At 38.3% G+C, this 16499-nt stretch overlaps 1 protein-coding gene across 2 annotated transcripts in view; it reads left to right on the top strand.

The window, feature by feature from the left end:
• The window catches only part of LOC115215174 (WASH complex subunit 5), a 229346-nt gene extending 224242 nt beyond the window's left edge, over window positions 1–5104 (top strand). For both annotated transcript variants that reach the window (XM_029784356.2, XM_036505410.1), the window contains exons 28-29: window positions 1638–1725; window positions 4860–5104. In XM_029784356.2, the coding sequence (XP_029640216.1) occupies window positions 1638–1725; window positions 4860–4922 (151 nt within the window). In that variant the 3' untranslated portion in view covers window positions 4923–5104. The remainder of the gene's footprint in view (window positions 1–1637; window positions 1726–4859) is intronic.
• The last annotated feature ends 11395 nt before the right edge of the window (window positions 5105–16499 follow it).

Raw genomic sequence — 16499 nt, 5'->3', positions numbered from 1 at the left:
CAACTGGTACTTAATTTATCAACCCCAAGTGGATGAAAGGCAAAGTCAACCTTGGTGGAATTTGAACATCCAGACAGACACAATGCCACTAAGCATTTCACCCAGCATGATAAAGATTCTGCCAGCTCGCCGCCTTAATAATAATAATAATAATAATAATAATAATAATAGTAATAATATTCTTTGTTATAGGTACAAGGCCCAAAGTTTGAGGGAGGGGACTAGTCAATTACATTGACCCCAGAATTTCACTGGTACTTAATTTATCGATCCCGAAAGTGATGAAAGCAAAGTCAATCTCGGTGGAATTTGAACTCAGAACATAGCAACGGGCGAAATACTGCTAAACATTTCATCCAGCGTACTAATGACTCTGCCAGTTCGTCGCCTTATAACTAATAATACTAAGTGTGAAAACAGAAATGTAGGTACAAGGAATGGATTCAAGCTGAAGTAGATTCCAGCTAACAAGTTTTAGGTTCTAAAAAGACGAAAATAATCAAAAAAGTAATAAATAATCTTTATGTTGCTCATCATCATCATTGTTCGACCGTGGTCAAGACAATGGAATTTACCATGCTACGCCAGACTTCATGGTCCATCATGGCATTATGGAGGTCCTGTTGCTGGATGCCTGTATCCCTGGAGATTACATCAGGGTAGGATAGTGTGCGCCCTCTGGTACTGCGAGTAGATGGCTTCCAGAGGAGAAGAGTAGAAATTACCTCTTTTTCAGCTCTACAACAATGTCCAACAAACTGGACTCTCTTACCTTTCACAAGAGATGACACAGGTGGTAGTTTCCCATATATTTGCATTTTGGTTGGATGGCGCTTCCACGAGAGATTTTGAGCTCTCATAAGGAGGCGAGTGTAGGTTTATGTTACTGCTTTAACAACAGAGTAGAATTCTTTTGAAGATGATGAGATTTGGAAGGTGTTGTGACATTTTTGTAGAGAAATGTTTCTATAACAACAGAGTGCAGCATGGTTTTTCTCCCCACTCCCTTTTTTTTTGTTTTTTTCTTTTGCAATGAAGAGTATTCCCATTTGCATATCATTAAACATAACTGAATTGTCAGATTCTAATTGGAAGAAACTGTAAAAATTCTGATGCCATGATTGATTTGGGGCAACTGTACAGGAACTGAAGAACTTTATCTGTTGTTGGATGGTAGACTTAACCCTTTCATTACCAACCCGGCTGAAACCGACTCTGGCTCTGTAATACAAATGTCTTGCTTTCATAAGTTCTTAATTAAAATCTTCCACATATAATATATGTGATTTATTCATCTTAGTCACAATTAATGTTTCTAACATTAGCTTAATGATAACTAAGTTATTTTACTAAATTCTTTGTTATATTTAAAGTAATTGAAAGAAACACAGAGCATCTCAAAATAAATACAGTAACGAAAGGGTTAATCTGTCTCCCTTCCTTAAACCACCACTTGGTCACTAGCTGTCAACCCTGTTATCAACATACAGACCATGTCTCATTCCTAGAATATTAGTTTGTTACTAGCATACCAATTGTTTTATTATATAGTTTTTTTTATATTCTCTTTGTTGTTGTTGTTTTACTCTTAACAGTGTTGTTATAGATTTATCCAATAATTTGATATTTTCCTTCAGCACCAAAAACCACGATGTATCAAACGATGTTCTCAATGCTTTAGTTTTTGTTGAAGACTTCCTGTACTATGGAGGCCTGACACGAAAGGTGAGAGCTATTTATGCATTTATTTCTAAGTCCAAATGATGTCAAAATAAGAAAACTTTTAAAATTTAAAGAGGAGGAGGGCAAGAATGACAGCTTGATTGTATCCATTTGCTTATAAAATATTCAGTCACCATTATTTCTGTGCTACCAACCCACCCATGACTATCCCTAGCTCTCTTATACAAATTTCATGCTATCAACCTGCCCATGACTGTCTCTCACTCTCTGATACAAATTTCATATTAATTCAAATTTTGAACACTAGCTTAATAATGTCAAAGTTATTGTACAAAATTCTTCATTATTATCAAAATTAATTAGAGCTAAGTAGTGTATTTCAACTGAAATATGGTGCAGTTCTATATTTAAGAGATGCAGAATTATGTGCATTATTTACATTTTTTACATTCAACGTGCATATGGTGTAGTGGTTAAGAGCATGGGCTACTAACCCCAAGATATGTTCAATTCCAAGCAGTGACCTGAACAATAATAATATTAATAATAATAATAAAAATAACAACATCAAAGAAAAAAATACCTTAGGAATGAGAACCCAGGTTCGACATTTCCCCAAGACACCCGAAGATGCTGGTGGGTATATCAGCTGAAATGTTGTGTTAACAACAAACAACATGAGGACAAATATCCGTTGAATGTAAATCATCATCATCATCATCATCATCGTTTGAGAATATATACTCTTTACCCTTTACTCTTTTACTTGTTTCAGTCATTTGACTGCGGCCATGCTGGAGCACCGCCTTTAGTCGAGCAACTCGACCCCGGAACTTATTCTTTTGTAAGCCTAGTACTTATTCTATCGGTCTCTTTTGCCGAACCGCTAAGTAACGGGGACATAAACACACCAGCATCGGTTGTCAAGCAATGCTAGGGGGACAAACACAGACACACACACATATATATATATATATACATATATACGACGTGCTTCTTTCAGTTTCCGTCTACCAAATCCACTCACAAGGCTTTGGTCGGCCTGAGGCTATAGCAGAAGACACTTGCCCAAGATGCCACGCAGTGGGACTGAACCCAGAACCATGTGGTTGGTTAGCAAGCTACTTACCACACAGCCACTCCTGCGCCTGTGTGGTTACATGGTAAAAAGTTTGCTTCCCAACCACATGGTTCAAAGTTCATATGAGAATTAAGTCTTAGGCATACAGATGTTTCCATGAACAGCTGGTCTTAAACTATTATAGCCTAAAAAATTGATAAAACAGATGGGACTGAGAAACAAACCCTTGTGAACACTTTCATGCATGCTAAATTCTCAGATGAACTTATTGTTCACTCTCAATTTGCTAATAGCTCTACGGTTCTAACCAACCATTCATCTACCCCAGGTTTTCTCAGTGAGCTTGCTAACTGACCACATGGTTCCGGGTTCAGTCCCACTGTGTGGCATCATGGGCAAGTATCTTCTGCTATAGCCTCGGGCCGACCAAAGCCTTGTGAGTGTATTTGGTAGACGGAAACTGAAAGAAGCCTGTCGTATATATGTATATATATATGTATGTGTATGTATATGTTTGCGTGTCTGTGTTTGTCCCTCTAGCATTGCTTGACAACCGATGCTGGTGTGTTTACGTCCCCGTCACTTAGCGGTTCGGCAAAAGAGACCGATAGAATAAGTACTGGGCTTACAAAGAATAAGTCCCGGGGTCGATTTGCTCGACTAAAGGCGGTGCTCCAGCATGGCCGCAGTCAAATAACTGAAACGAGGCTATAGTAGAAGACACTTGCCCAAGGTGCCATGCAGTGGAACTGAACCCGGAACCATATGGTTGGTAAACAAGCTACTTACCACACAGCCACTCCTTCGCCTATATATGACAAGTTTCTTTAAGTTTCCATCTGTCAAACTCACTGATAAGGCTTAAGTTAGCCTAGGGCTATAGTAGAAGAGAGTTGCCCAAGGTGCAATGCAGTGGGACTGAACTTTGAACCATGGGGTTGGGAAGCAAACTTTTTACCACGTAACCACACCTGCACCTACAATTACTCATACTCTCACACACATGCGTATGTGTGTGTTTTATCTTTAACTTGTTTCAGTCGTTTGACTGTGGCCACACTGGGGCACCACCTTGAAAGGTTTTAGTCAAACAAATTGACCCCAAAACATTTTTTTAAGCTTAGTACTTATTCTATCAACTTCTTTTGCTGGATCACTAAATTAGGGGGCATGAACACACCAACACTGCTTGCCAAGCAGTGGTGGGGGATAAATGCAGACACACACACACACCACACACAGAAACACACGATGGGCTTCTTTCAGTTTCTGTCTACCAGATCCACTCACAAGGCTTAGGTCAGCCTGAGGCTAATAGTAGAAGACACTTGCCCAAGGTGCCATGCTGTGGGACTGAACCCAGAACCATGTAGTTGAGAAACAAGGGAATAATTTTCCACCAACCATTAAATATCATAGTCTCTTCATCATCATCATTATCATCGTTTAGCGTCCGCTTTCCATGCTAGCATGGGTTGGACGGTTCAATTGGGGTCTGGGAAGTCAGAAGGCTGCACCAGGCCCAGTCTGATCTGGCAATGTTTCTACGGCTGGATGCCCTTCCTAACGCCAACCACTCCATGAGTGTAGTGGGTGCTTTTTACATGCCACCAGCACAGGTGCCAGACGAGTCTGGCAAACGGCCACGATCGGATGGTGCTTTTTATGTGCCACTGGCACGGGGGCCAGGCGAGGCTGGCAACAGCCACGAACGGATGGTGCTTTTTACGTGCCACCGGCATGAGGCCAGTCGGGGCGGCGCTGGCAACGGCCACGTTCAGATGGTTCTCTTACGTGCCACTGGCACTGGTATCACAGCTGCAATTTCTATTGATCGATTTCGATTCTGATTCTCACTTGCCTCAACAGGTCTTCACAAGTAGAGTTTTGTGTCCCAAGAAGGGAAGGTATGCATAAGTGGACTGGCTAACACAAAGAATATCCCTAGAACTGATCCAGTCTTTCAATTTGGTCATTTTCTTCCCCACAAAAGTCTAATATTTTAAATGTTAAGAATTATTCACAATGAAATGTTACATGGTTAATTGCTAAACTTAAATATTTTCTATTTTTCTCCTTTTCTTTTCTCTTTCAGACCTTAGAAAGCCATATACCTGGCTATATATTTGATGAATTCCGTTCCCAGTTACCAAATTGATGCTGCTGTATTTCTGCTGCTATTCTTTGGACAAGTCATATATTCCCAATGTTGAGCTGCAGCATTCGTATCTCTATCACACACAATCATACCCGGAACTTTCCCTAATTGTTAATTTTGAAATTTGTTAAAAAATTTTCATCAAACATCAAAAAAATAAATATTATTTTCAACCCCCAAAATTGACTATTTTATATTATCTTGATTCTTACTGTTGTTGATGTTTAACTCTGAGTCAGTCTTAGTCAAGCAGACCAATGATCAAAAACATTCTAGTAATAACCATTCCAGCTTATTATCAAGCACTCTATGTCCTGGACAACATTATCCAAAGCAAGCTACTTTTAAAGATGTTAAGATGTGATATGTAGACATTTGGCTGCTATTTCTAGAGTGACTGACATGTTGTTGACTCAAATTGTGTGTGTGTGTGTATACTTGTTTATATAAGTGTGTGTGTGTATGTTTGTGTATACCTTTTTTATTTATGTGCCTGTATCTTTCTGTGCTAGATCTTGGTGTATTACTCTCTGAATATACATTCATTTCCAGCAAATGTAGGTAAATCATCATCATCATCATCATTTAACATCATAGGCGTATGAGTGACTGTGTGGTAAGTAGCTTGCTTACCAACCACATGGTTCCGGGTTCAGTCCCACTGCGTGGAACCTTGGGCAAGTGTCTTCTACTATAGCCTCGGGCCGACCAAAGCCTTGTGAGTAGATTTGGTAGACAGAAACTGAAAGAAGCCCGTCGTATATATGTATATATATATATATGTGTGTGTGTGTGTGTGTGTGTGTGTGTGTATGTGTTTGTGTGTCTGTGTTTGTCCCCCAACATCGCTTGACAATCGATGCTAGTGTGTTTACGTCCCTGTAACTTAGTGGTTCAGCAAAAGAGACTGATAGAATAAGTACTAGGCTTACAAAGAATAAGTCCTGAGGTCGATTTGCTCGAACTAAAGGCGTTGCTCCAGCATGGCCATAGTCAAAATGACTGAAACAAGTAAAAGAGAGTATGATTATTCTATGCTGGCATGTGTTACACAGTTTAACAGGATCTGACAGGCTCGATGGCTGTGTTGGTCTGTCTATTTTGACAAGGATTCTATGACTGGATGCCCTTAATGCCAACCACTATATAGAGTGTATTGGATTTTTTGTTTTGTTTTGTTTTTTTACGATGCCAACACTAATGTAGTTGCCAAGTAACTTGCATGCTTAAGACCTTGTGACAGAGTAGCAGTGCAGTATTGAGAGAAGTGACTTTGTTCCAGGTGTTGAGATGGCAAAGTTCCTTACTGTGATATTAGTTCATCTGGGATCACAGATAGTAGTGGAATATCTGGACATTTCTTGAATACATTTGCATCTACCCCATGTAAATTTCTTAAGTTCTTTGACAAGATATTGAAAAGCTGCAGGCCTTTGAACCCTAAACTGTTGCAGTATCTGATTATAAAATATAACAGAAAGTATGAGATTTTTGGGACTCTGTAAGTAGCAACCAGTTTGGTTATTAGTGTAGCTCTCATTGCCAAAGTGTAGTGCTAGCCCCTCAAAGATTTTCCCAATACAAATTACTGCATATGCTGCTGTCCTTCACACATGCATTTGTGTGTGTGTGTACATACATATATATATATGTATTTATATATATATACATACTTAAATATGTGTTTTGTAATACATTGACTGGAAGTAACTTCATTATCATGGCTAGTAACAGATATGTTTGATCAGCACCACAATGGCTTTCACAGTATAGGATATAGTATAAGAAATGAGGTGAAGTTCTGATGGAACTTATCAAACAGTTTGCAAAACACTTCAAGAAATTAGCTTATCTCAACACTTATCAATCTCCTGAACACACAAGTCAGGCAGATTTCATTCTCACCAGTAAATGGGAAAGATGGGCCTATAAATACCAAAAGCTTTCTTAATAAAAAAAAAGTACTCTACCCAGCATAGATTAAAAGCCAGTGGCTTCAGAAACAGAGACAAGATATGGAGAAGGAATAGATGGTAACTAAAAGATCCTGCAGTTGATTATAGGTTCAGAGAAATTCTGATTGAAACACGTGGCTGTAGGGAGAAGGATTTAGAGATCTGTAACATAGGCAACTGGAAATTCCTGTGATGTAACCAACATACAACTACAGATCAGATATGTTACGGAGGCAAAGTCCCAGCCAAACTGAAGGTGATTTGGTGGTGGGATGATATGATTGATAGGGCTATAAAAACAAAAAAGGAGGGCTTGAAATACCTGGAAGCAAGTTGTTAGTAGAATGTATTATCTGTTTCTTTACTGCCCACAAGGGGCTAAACACAGAGGGGACAAACAAGAACAGACAAACGGATTAACTCGATTACATTGACCCCAGTGCATAACTGGTACTTAATTTATCAACCCCGAAAGGATGAAAGGCAAAGTCGACCTCAGCGGAATTTGAACTCAGAACGTAACGGCAGACAAAATACGGCGACGCATTTCGCCCGGCATGCTAACGTTTCTGCCAGCTCGCCGCCTTATCAAGTAGGTAGAATAGCAGCTAGGTGATAGATATATTTGGTTAAGGGAGAAACAGAAAGGAAGAGATTTGCACATGTTTTGCCACTTGGGGGCCAGTGAGGTTTTACAGGATTACAAAATAGTATGTCTGAGAGAATAGTATGTCATTGAGAAGTGTATTCAAAATAAAAAAGGCATACTCACCACAGATGTGGAAGACAAGCAAATGGCATTGAAGTGCCATAATGAGAGGCTGTTAAGTATGGATAACGCATGGAATAAAGAGAGGCTGTACCTCACACTGACGTTATTGAGGGAGCATCAATTCGAGTTGCCAGCAGCATGAGAGATGATAAGATTAAGAATATGAAAGGAGAAAGTGCTGCTGGTTCATCAGGGACAGTCAATTAAATGGATAATCAAGTAATACTGGAATGTGCCATACCCAATTATTGGCATAACAGTATCAAGGGTAAATGAAATGCCTTAGAGTGAGGAATATTTAGAAGCATTAGATTGTTGGACCAGGCTATGAAGGCCACTCAGAGAACATCATAGCACAACTAATTTGAAACTGAGTAATTCTACATAGGATTCAGTTTGGCTTTGTGCCCAGCAGAGGTACAGTTTTCCTACAGATGCAGTTTTCCTACTGAGATAGCAAGAGTAATACTTGGCAAAGGATAAACACTATTTTTTTGTTGTCATTAACTTGGGGAAGACTTTCAGCAGTGTGTCGTGTTCAATAATTTGGTGATCATTAAAGAAACTAGGTGTAAACAAATAGCATGTGAAGGCCATACAAACTATGTACAGAATATCATAAATAAAGTGAGAATAAACAATGATTTCATTAATGAATTTAGTATGATGGTAAGGATCCATTAAAGTTCAGTTCTTAGCTCTCTTCTAGTCATCATAGTCCAACAAGCCATAGAGGAGTTTAAGACAGATCGTCCATAGTAACGCTGATATGCTGGTAACCTTGTTCTCACTGGTGAATCTATAGTGAATTTAGAAACTAAAATTTATATATGGAAGCTAAATCTAGAACTGAGGCCCCAAGGTAAACTGAGCAAAGACTAAGGTGTCAATAAGTAGGTAAAAAGACAGGCCTTACTTAATTTACAAAAAAACGGAGCAGGCATAAACTGCATACACTGAATTCAATGTAAGTTATAGGCACACAAGTTATGTTGCAGAATCACAGGTAGGTTAAGAGAGAAGGTAATCTTTGTATATGGAAGGTGCACTAGAGTAATGCATATGATGAGCACATTGGAAATAGATTCTCTTAAATGTCTGGATGGCTCACTTGCAGTAGGCAATTGCTTTTGATATCCATGAAACATAATTAGGAGTGGAGGTGGCTGTTCTGAGGTTTCCAGGGTAAGAACAGGTTGGGAATAGATCTCTCAACTAGCTTGTGTTTGAAGAAAATTTTGCATGGTCATGGATTTGGGATCTGAATGTAGTCATAATCACTAAAAGGCAAAGAAGCTAGCATATCTGCTGGATGTGTAATGCTAGTGTGCATGAATGCCAGGACTTGGTGTAGTATGCAAAAAAGGAGTCTGTGCTGGTACAATCATGTGAAATCTATGGAGGATGACTGGTGCATACAAAAGTGCTGAATATTCCCATTTAGTGGAACCTGGGGAAGGAGAAGGGCAAGGGAGATTTGGAATAAAATGGTGAAGACTGACCTGAAGATATTTTTTCGGTAAATTCATGTAATGTAACATTTTGAGGTCAAACAAAAAAGGCAAAGATATATGTATTAAAAGATTCACTTAATCTATTCGGCACTGAGTGGATGGAACTATTCAAATTGTGGGATATTCCCATAAGTGCTCTCTGTGTAAATATAGTTAGATCAGTCAAAGGTTCAAATGAAGCCGAAGGATTGAAAGAAAAATTTTAAAAACTATTTCCAGATGTCTTTTTGGAAGTACTGGGTTGTTGCACAAAAACAAAAGCTAAGGTCGCTGTAAAACGAAGTGCAACACCTGTCTTTAGGCCAAACCAGAATGTAGCATTTGCAACCATAGACCAGGTTAACAAAGGACTGGAAAGACTGGAAAATCTTGATATAATTGAAAAGACAGACCGCACAGATTGGGCAGCACCGACAGTTTACGTGAAAATGAAGAATAATAAACTAAGAGTTTATGAAGATTTTTCAACTGGGTTGAAAGATGTTCTTGTCTAGTGTTTATTACATTAAATTTAGAAGTGAAAATTTGGTACGTTTCCTTTACACACAAGTCACATCTTTTACCCCTATACTATACGGTTTAGCATCACTAGTAATATTCCAGCCAATTGAATATATTTTGCTATTATTCTTCAACGACCAAATTAATTTACTGAGGTTCGTACACTTTTTCTTGTTTCTATATCTTAAAGAATTTTCATGATTAGCTATTCTTTAATAAAACTTGAGCTGGTACCTATATAGAAATACTCATTGTCTTCTGGTGTAACTCTGCACTTGTAAATCGCATTTTAAATCTTACATTAGAAGTTTAAAGGACATTGTCTATTCCTTGTGAAATTACAGTTATTAGCTTTTCTAATTCTATTATTATTTTCTATGTTGGTTTAATTCAGAGAAATCTCCAACCTATTTCGCCCATGTTTCAAGTTATTTCCGCTATTCCCATTGATGACATTCTGAGTACTGCTTTTTCTACCGTTCTTGTCTTTCCTTCCTAATCTCGCATTTGAGTTAGTTACGGTTACTTCCTGTTGATTAGTGCTTCTGTTATAGCTATTCCTCGCGTGGTCCATTATATAGCCTGGTCCATTATATTAACATCGTTACTATTTATTATTAATTCACTATTTATATTTGGGTTATTACCATCAATATTCTCATTGAAATACCTTAACTTACTCGCGTTGTGCGCTGCTGTAATTTACGCGAGGTTCCGGCTATTAGAAGATGCAAGTCTAGTTTTATGCTTTTTAAACACTTTAAGATATTTGCTACATACATACATACATAAGTACGTAGTACGTACGTATGTCTGTATTAGAAATTATGTATTAGTCCATATGAGCCAAAATGGCGAACGGAGAAATCTACCCATAGGTTGCTACTAGCCCATTACGACTTTTTTCAGATTTAATTGATAAATGGGGAATGCCATGCTTGCAGCAGGCAACGTTTGAAACGGAGGCAGGGACTATAAATCTCGTGTTGGAAATTTAAACAGCAATTCTGGTTCTATGGAGACTTTGAGGATCCTTGCTCGCTCAGCTATGCAAAACTTGCTTCGTCCGCTCCCGTTGATATAGGATCCTAGCCACTCTATAATCCTCCACTTAATATTGTATAGAGCCCCTTCATCTTTAAGGTGCCACACGTGACTTTCCAGAGACGTGACGAATCATTTTTACGGAATCCGAAAAGAAGACTTGTGGTTGTACAGACGCTGCTTGAGGGTAGTTTCGGCTAACCCGATATATTTCCGAACTTGAGTGCTGATTGTGTTCACACTTCTGGTGCATCTTCTGTTGGATCCAGGTCTATCTTGGACACCTTTGGAAAGAAATTCCCTTAAAAGTGATTGTTGTGTTAGCACACCCAAATACTGCAATATTTATCAAGAAAGAAAACTCGGTGCTACTTTGGCGTGAGATCTACAACTTAAAGAGCGACTACTTTAGGTTACTTTTTCGTTTACATTTTAGTTTCTAAAATCTCTTGGTGTACTTGGCGTGTGATCTATAATTTTAAGGGTAATTACTTTAGGTTACTTTATAGTTTACTTTTCAATTTCTAAAACCCCTTAAGATGTTGGCTAATAATTTTTACAATGAGATCAGCGACAAGACGAAGGAAGGTGCATTTTTACGAAGAAATGGCCTTTTAGATGATGATGAAAATGTTGCACCATGCCATCGTTATGATGGGGAAATGAATGAAGCTCGAAGAAAAGGGAAAAACGGTGAAAAATTGCTAACTTTTCATAGTTTTTGAATAATTCTATCGAATATCTGCTAGAAACGCAAGGAAAAGGTTTTCAACAATCTTCCTCATCTGTAGCCAACAGAAATAATCGAGGTAGGATTGAAAGGTTCTTTTCTTCAATCCTCTCATCTTTTTCAAATTACGAATTTTCGAATCCAACCAGGTTTCTTCAGTTGCTTGAGTATTGGTTCCAGTGTTTGGATCAACAAGTCTTTACAATAGAATGGTAGAAACTGAGACGATTTAGATTAGAGTATGCTGGCCGTTCATCGTAATGAATAACCGAATTTTCTGCAACTTCTCTCTGAATTATTGGTTCGTGTTTTACGATTTCTTTTTTCTACATAAAAATAGCGGCAATCTGCACCTTCTTTAATCCAAAGACCCAGGGTCCATCAATGCGTCTTCCATGGTTTTCTGGTGTTTTCTACTTCAGCTTCGCTAATCAGGGATATGGTCTCCTTGCAACGTTCTGCCTCTGTTGTATTTTTAGCGCCCTGCAAACCGAGACTCGTCGATTTGCACAGGCTTTTCTTCAGTTCCTACCATTTTTCTACGTTTGTTAATGGGAACAATTTGTGAACTAATTTCACGACACTTACTCCAGCTGGTTAACGACACAATATCTGTGTCCGATATATTGCGAACAAAGGAGAGAACAATTCCCATCTAGCGACGACAAGACCAGTAGACTAGCTGGTTGCAAGGTCACACCTTTGCTCAGGAGAGGTATATTTGTCTGCTAGAAATGGCAATCGTTCGTCCGATTGTATGTACGTATATATGTATGTAAGTATGTATGTATGAATATAAGTATAGATAAGCGGCACACACCCGTCTACCGAATCCATGAGGCAATAGTAGAAGGCATTTGCCCAAGGTGCAGTGTAACTGGACCCGGAACCATGTGTTGAGAAGCAAACGTCTTACCACACAGCCGCGCCTGCGCCTATGTATGTATGTATATATGTACGTATGTATGTATGTATGTATGTATGTATGTATGTATGTATGTATGTATGTATGTATGTATGTATGTATGTATGTGTGTGTGTGTATGCATGTGTGTGTGCATATGTGTAAATGTATATTTTATATTGATAGTTGTATGTATATTTTTCCATAACTATACTTTTATCTCCAAAGTATAGATTCAATTTCCTCTTCCCACAAATTCACCCGTAAGCAGGTGTTATTTTCATTGACATTCGACAATTACGACCAATCAATACAATTCAATTTCTCACACCTGTTTTCTCAGTTTTAATAAAGCTGGTGTGACGTGGCCGTGAAATTTATGACCTCTGAAGTTGTTTGTTTTCTGACGTGTTATTAATATATCTTGGGGAAATTACACGTCAGTCGTTAATAACTTTATTACCAATAATAAATTATGAATTAAATATGGTTATTCTCTGAACAATAACTAAATCTTGTCGCTTGATAGAAAATATAATCTACACTATTGTATTTTATTCAAGTGAATGCAAGAGAGTTTTCTTGAACATTCATTCTTGTTCAGAAGCTCAGGTTTTGCAATCTTGCAAATTTCTATTCGACAAGTAAATATTAATACCATTGGTGGAGGCGCAATGGCCCAGTGGTTAGGGCAGCGGACTCGCGGTCGGAGGATCGCGGTTTCGATTCCCAGACCGGGCGTTGTGAGTGTTTATTGAGCGAAAACACCTAAAAGCTCCACGAGGTTCCGGCAGGGATGGTGGTGATCCCTGCTGTACACTTTCACCACAACTTTCTCTCACTCTTACTTCCTGTTTCTGTTGTACCTGTATTTCAAAGGGCCGGCCTTGTCACTCACTGTGTCACGCTGAATATCCCCGAGAACTACGTTAAGGGTACACGTGTCTGTGGAGTGCTCAGCCACTTACACGTTTATTTCACGAGCAGGCTGTTCCGTTGATTCGGATCAACCGGAACCCTCGTCGTCGTAACCGACGGAGTGCTTCCATCCCATTAATACCATTACCACAACATACATCGATACTATAATGTTACTGTCATAAGAAAGTGATCAGTAGAGTGTACTGCGTTCTAGGATATAATTCTTGGATAATTGAGTTCTAGGACACAGTCCCCGGATAATTGGGTTCTAGGACACAGTCCCCGGATAATTGGGTTCTAGGACACAGTCCCCTGATAATTGGGTTCTAGGACACAGTCCCCGGATAATTGGGTTCTAGGACACAGTCCCCGGATAATTGGGTTCTAGGACACAGTCCCCGGATAATTGGGTTTAAGGACACAGTCCCCGGATAATTGGGTTCTAGGACACAGTCCCCGGATAATTGGGTTCTAAGACACAGTCCCCGGATAATTGGGTTCTAGGACACAGTCCCCGGATAATCGGGTTCTAGGACACAGTCCCCGGATAATTGGGTTCTAGGACACAGTCCCCGGATAATTGGGTTCTAGGACACAGTCCCCGGATAATTGGGTTCTAGGACACAGTCCCCGGATAATTGGGTTCTAGGACACAGTCCCCGGATAATTGGGTTTAAGGACACAGTCCCCGGATAATTGGGTTCTAGGACACAGTCCCCGGATAATTGGGTTCTAGGACACAGTTCCCGGATAATTGGGTTCTAGGACACAGTCCCCGGATAATTGGGTTCTAGGACACAGTCCCTGGATAATTAGGTTCTGCGTCACAGTCCTCAGGGTTATTTTATCTTTTATCTTTTATCCTTTACTTCTTTCAGTCATTTCGACAGCGGCCATGCTGGGGCACCGACTTGAATGGTTTTAATACTCATTCTATCAGAACCTATTTGTCGAACCGCTAAGTTATGTTATCGTAAACACACTAACACCGGTTGTCAGGCGGAAGGAGGGGCAAAACACAGATACAAAGACAAACACACATAGAAAATACATATACATATATACATACATATATACATACATATATATACATATATATATATATATACACACGTATGTATGTATATATGTGCCCACATATGCATATATATATATATACGTATAGATGTATATACGTATATATATACATATATACATACATACATATATATATATATATACACGTATGTATGTATATATATATACGTATAGATGTATGTACATATACGTATGCATATATGCATATATACATACATACATACATATATATATATATATATATATATAGTGTAATATATAAAATATATGCATACATACAAACATATATGTACGTACCGACATCTACATGTATATATACATGCATATATAAATATATATACGTACAGGACATCACGAGAAGACGAAAAAATCAACAGAACGAAAACGGAGAAGACAATTTGTTACAACAGAAGGACAGAGACGTGGAACAAGACGAAACGAAAACGAAAACGGGAAAAACAATTATGTGCAGCAGAAAAACGAAGTACAGGACATGCTACACAAGGAAAAATCCCCTTCATCAGCTGTCGCTAGCAGACACGTGTTTCGAAGGCAGAGACAGAACACGTAAGGTCAAGCTAAGCCTTCCTACGAGAGAATTAAAATAAAATAAACTCGTAGAGGGGTAAACGAGCAAGAAAAAATGTAACACAAAAAGGGACGTAACAAAGAACTGCACAAAACATATATATATATATATATATGTATATATATATATATATATATATATATATATATATATATATATATATATATATATTATATATATATATATATAATATATATATAATATATATATATATATATATATTATTTATATTATTATATGGTTGAACACCATGCATCCTCTTCCAAGTAAGTTTTATCTTAATAATTCTGATGCGCACTCTATACGATCTTTTCACACTTTCGTTTTTCTCTCTTTTTCTCACTTATTCTTTTACCGCCTCTTTTCCCTCTATTCTGTCCTATTACTCTGTCACTCTCTCTCCCTCCCTCCCTCCTCCTCCCTTGCTCACGTGACTCCCTCGTGACCATCGGCTATCTTTCTTCTCCTAACTTGTGTTTCTTTGTTTCTCTCCGCTGTAGCTGGAACAAAGAAGGCATGTTCTTGTTTGTCTCCGGTCCAAGCTTGATTTACGCGTTCGCCACCACAACCTCGATAAGGCTTAACGGCCCTTGCTGTTTCTTTTCACTGTCCTGTTTGTGTTACCAATTTTGATCCTCTGCAAAATCCCAAATTTTATTTAATTTGCTCTGCGGTGGCAACTTTTTATTGAAAGCGTATATTGTTGTTAAATGCTCGAAATACGAGAGTAGAAAAACAGCCAACAACCGATGAAAGGTCATTCTTTATGTTGTCTTGTTTTTCATTTGTGTCTTTCGTTGTGTTTTCGTATTTTTGTGGTACACACGTTTCATGACGTCCTGTGCCCATATATGCATATATATATATATATATATATACGTATAGATGTAAGTATATACATATACGTATGTATATATAGATATATATATATATTATTTATATTATATATATATATATACATAGATATGTAGCGGTTGGTAAGCTACTACACATACATACACATGCATACATATTTACATACATACATGCATGCATATATACATACATACACACACGCACACTCACACACACACACATACACACACACACACGCACACACACACTTATATAAAAACAAACTATATGTGAACTCTAAAATATATTTTCTCACATTTCCTATTCAAACCATTTACGAGACACTGAAACTTTCAGAGCAGGTAGATAGGGTCATACAAATATATAAAAATGTGTACCACGTTTGAATCTATTGTTCGGTTCAAACAAAAAACTCAGTAAAACAGCATTTATAAAGTATAAGACTGAACCAACTGGATACCCAAATGTTATTAGTTTACCCATGTTATTATTGTTACTATAGGCGCAGGAGTGGCTGTGTGGTAAGTAGCTTGCTTACCAACCACATGGTTCCCGGTTCAGTCCCACTGAGTGGCACCTTGGGCAAGTGTCTTCTACTATAGCCTCGGGCCGACCAATGCCTTGTGAGTGGATTTGGTAGACGGAAACTGAAAGAAGCCCGTCGTATATATTTATATATATATATATATATGTGTGTGCGTGTATGTTTGTGTGT

This window comes from Octopus sinensis, linkage group LG8, assembly GCF_006345805.1.
Source record: "Octopus sinensis linkage group LG8, ASM634580v1, whole genome shotgun sequence".
NCBI classification, from domain to species: Eukaryota; Metazoa; Mollusca; class Cephalopoda; order Octopoda; family Octopodidae; genus Octopus; species Octopus sinensis.
Note: the sequence above shows the minus strand (reverse complement) of the source record. Positions and strands in the feature narration are given on the sequence as shown.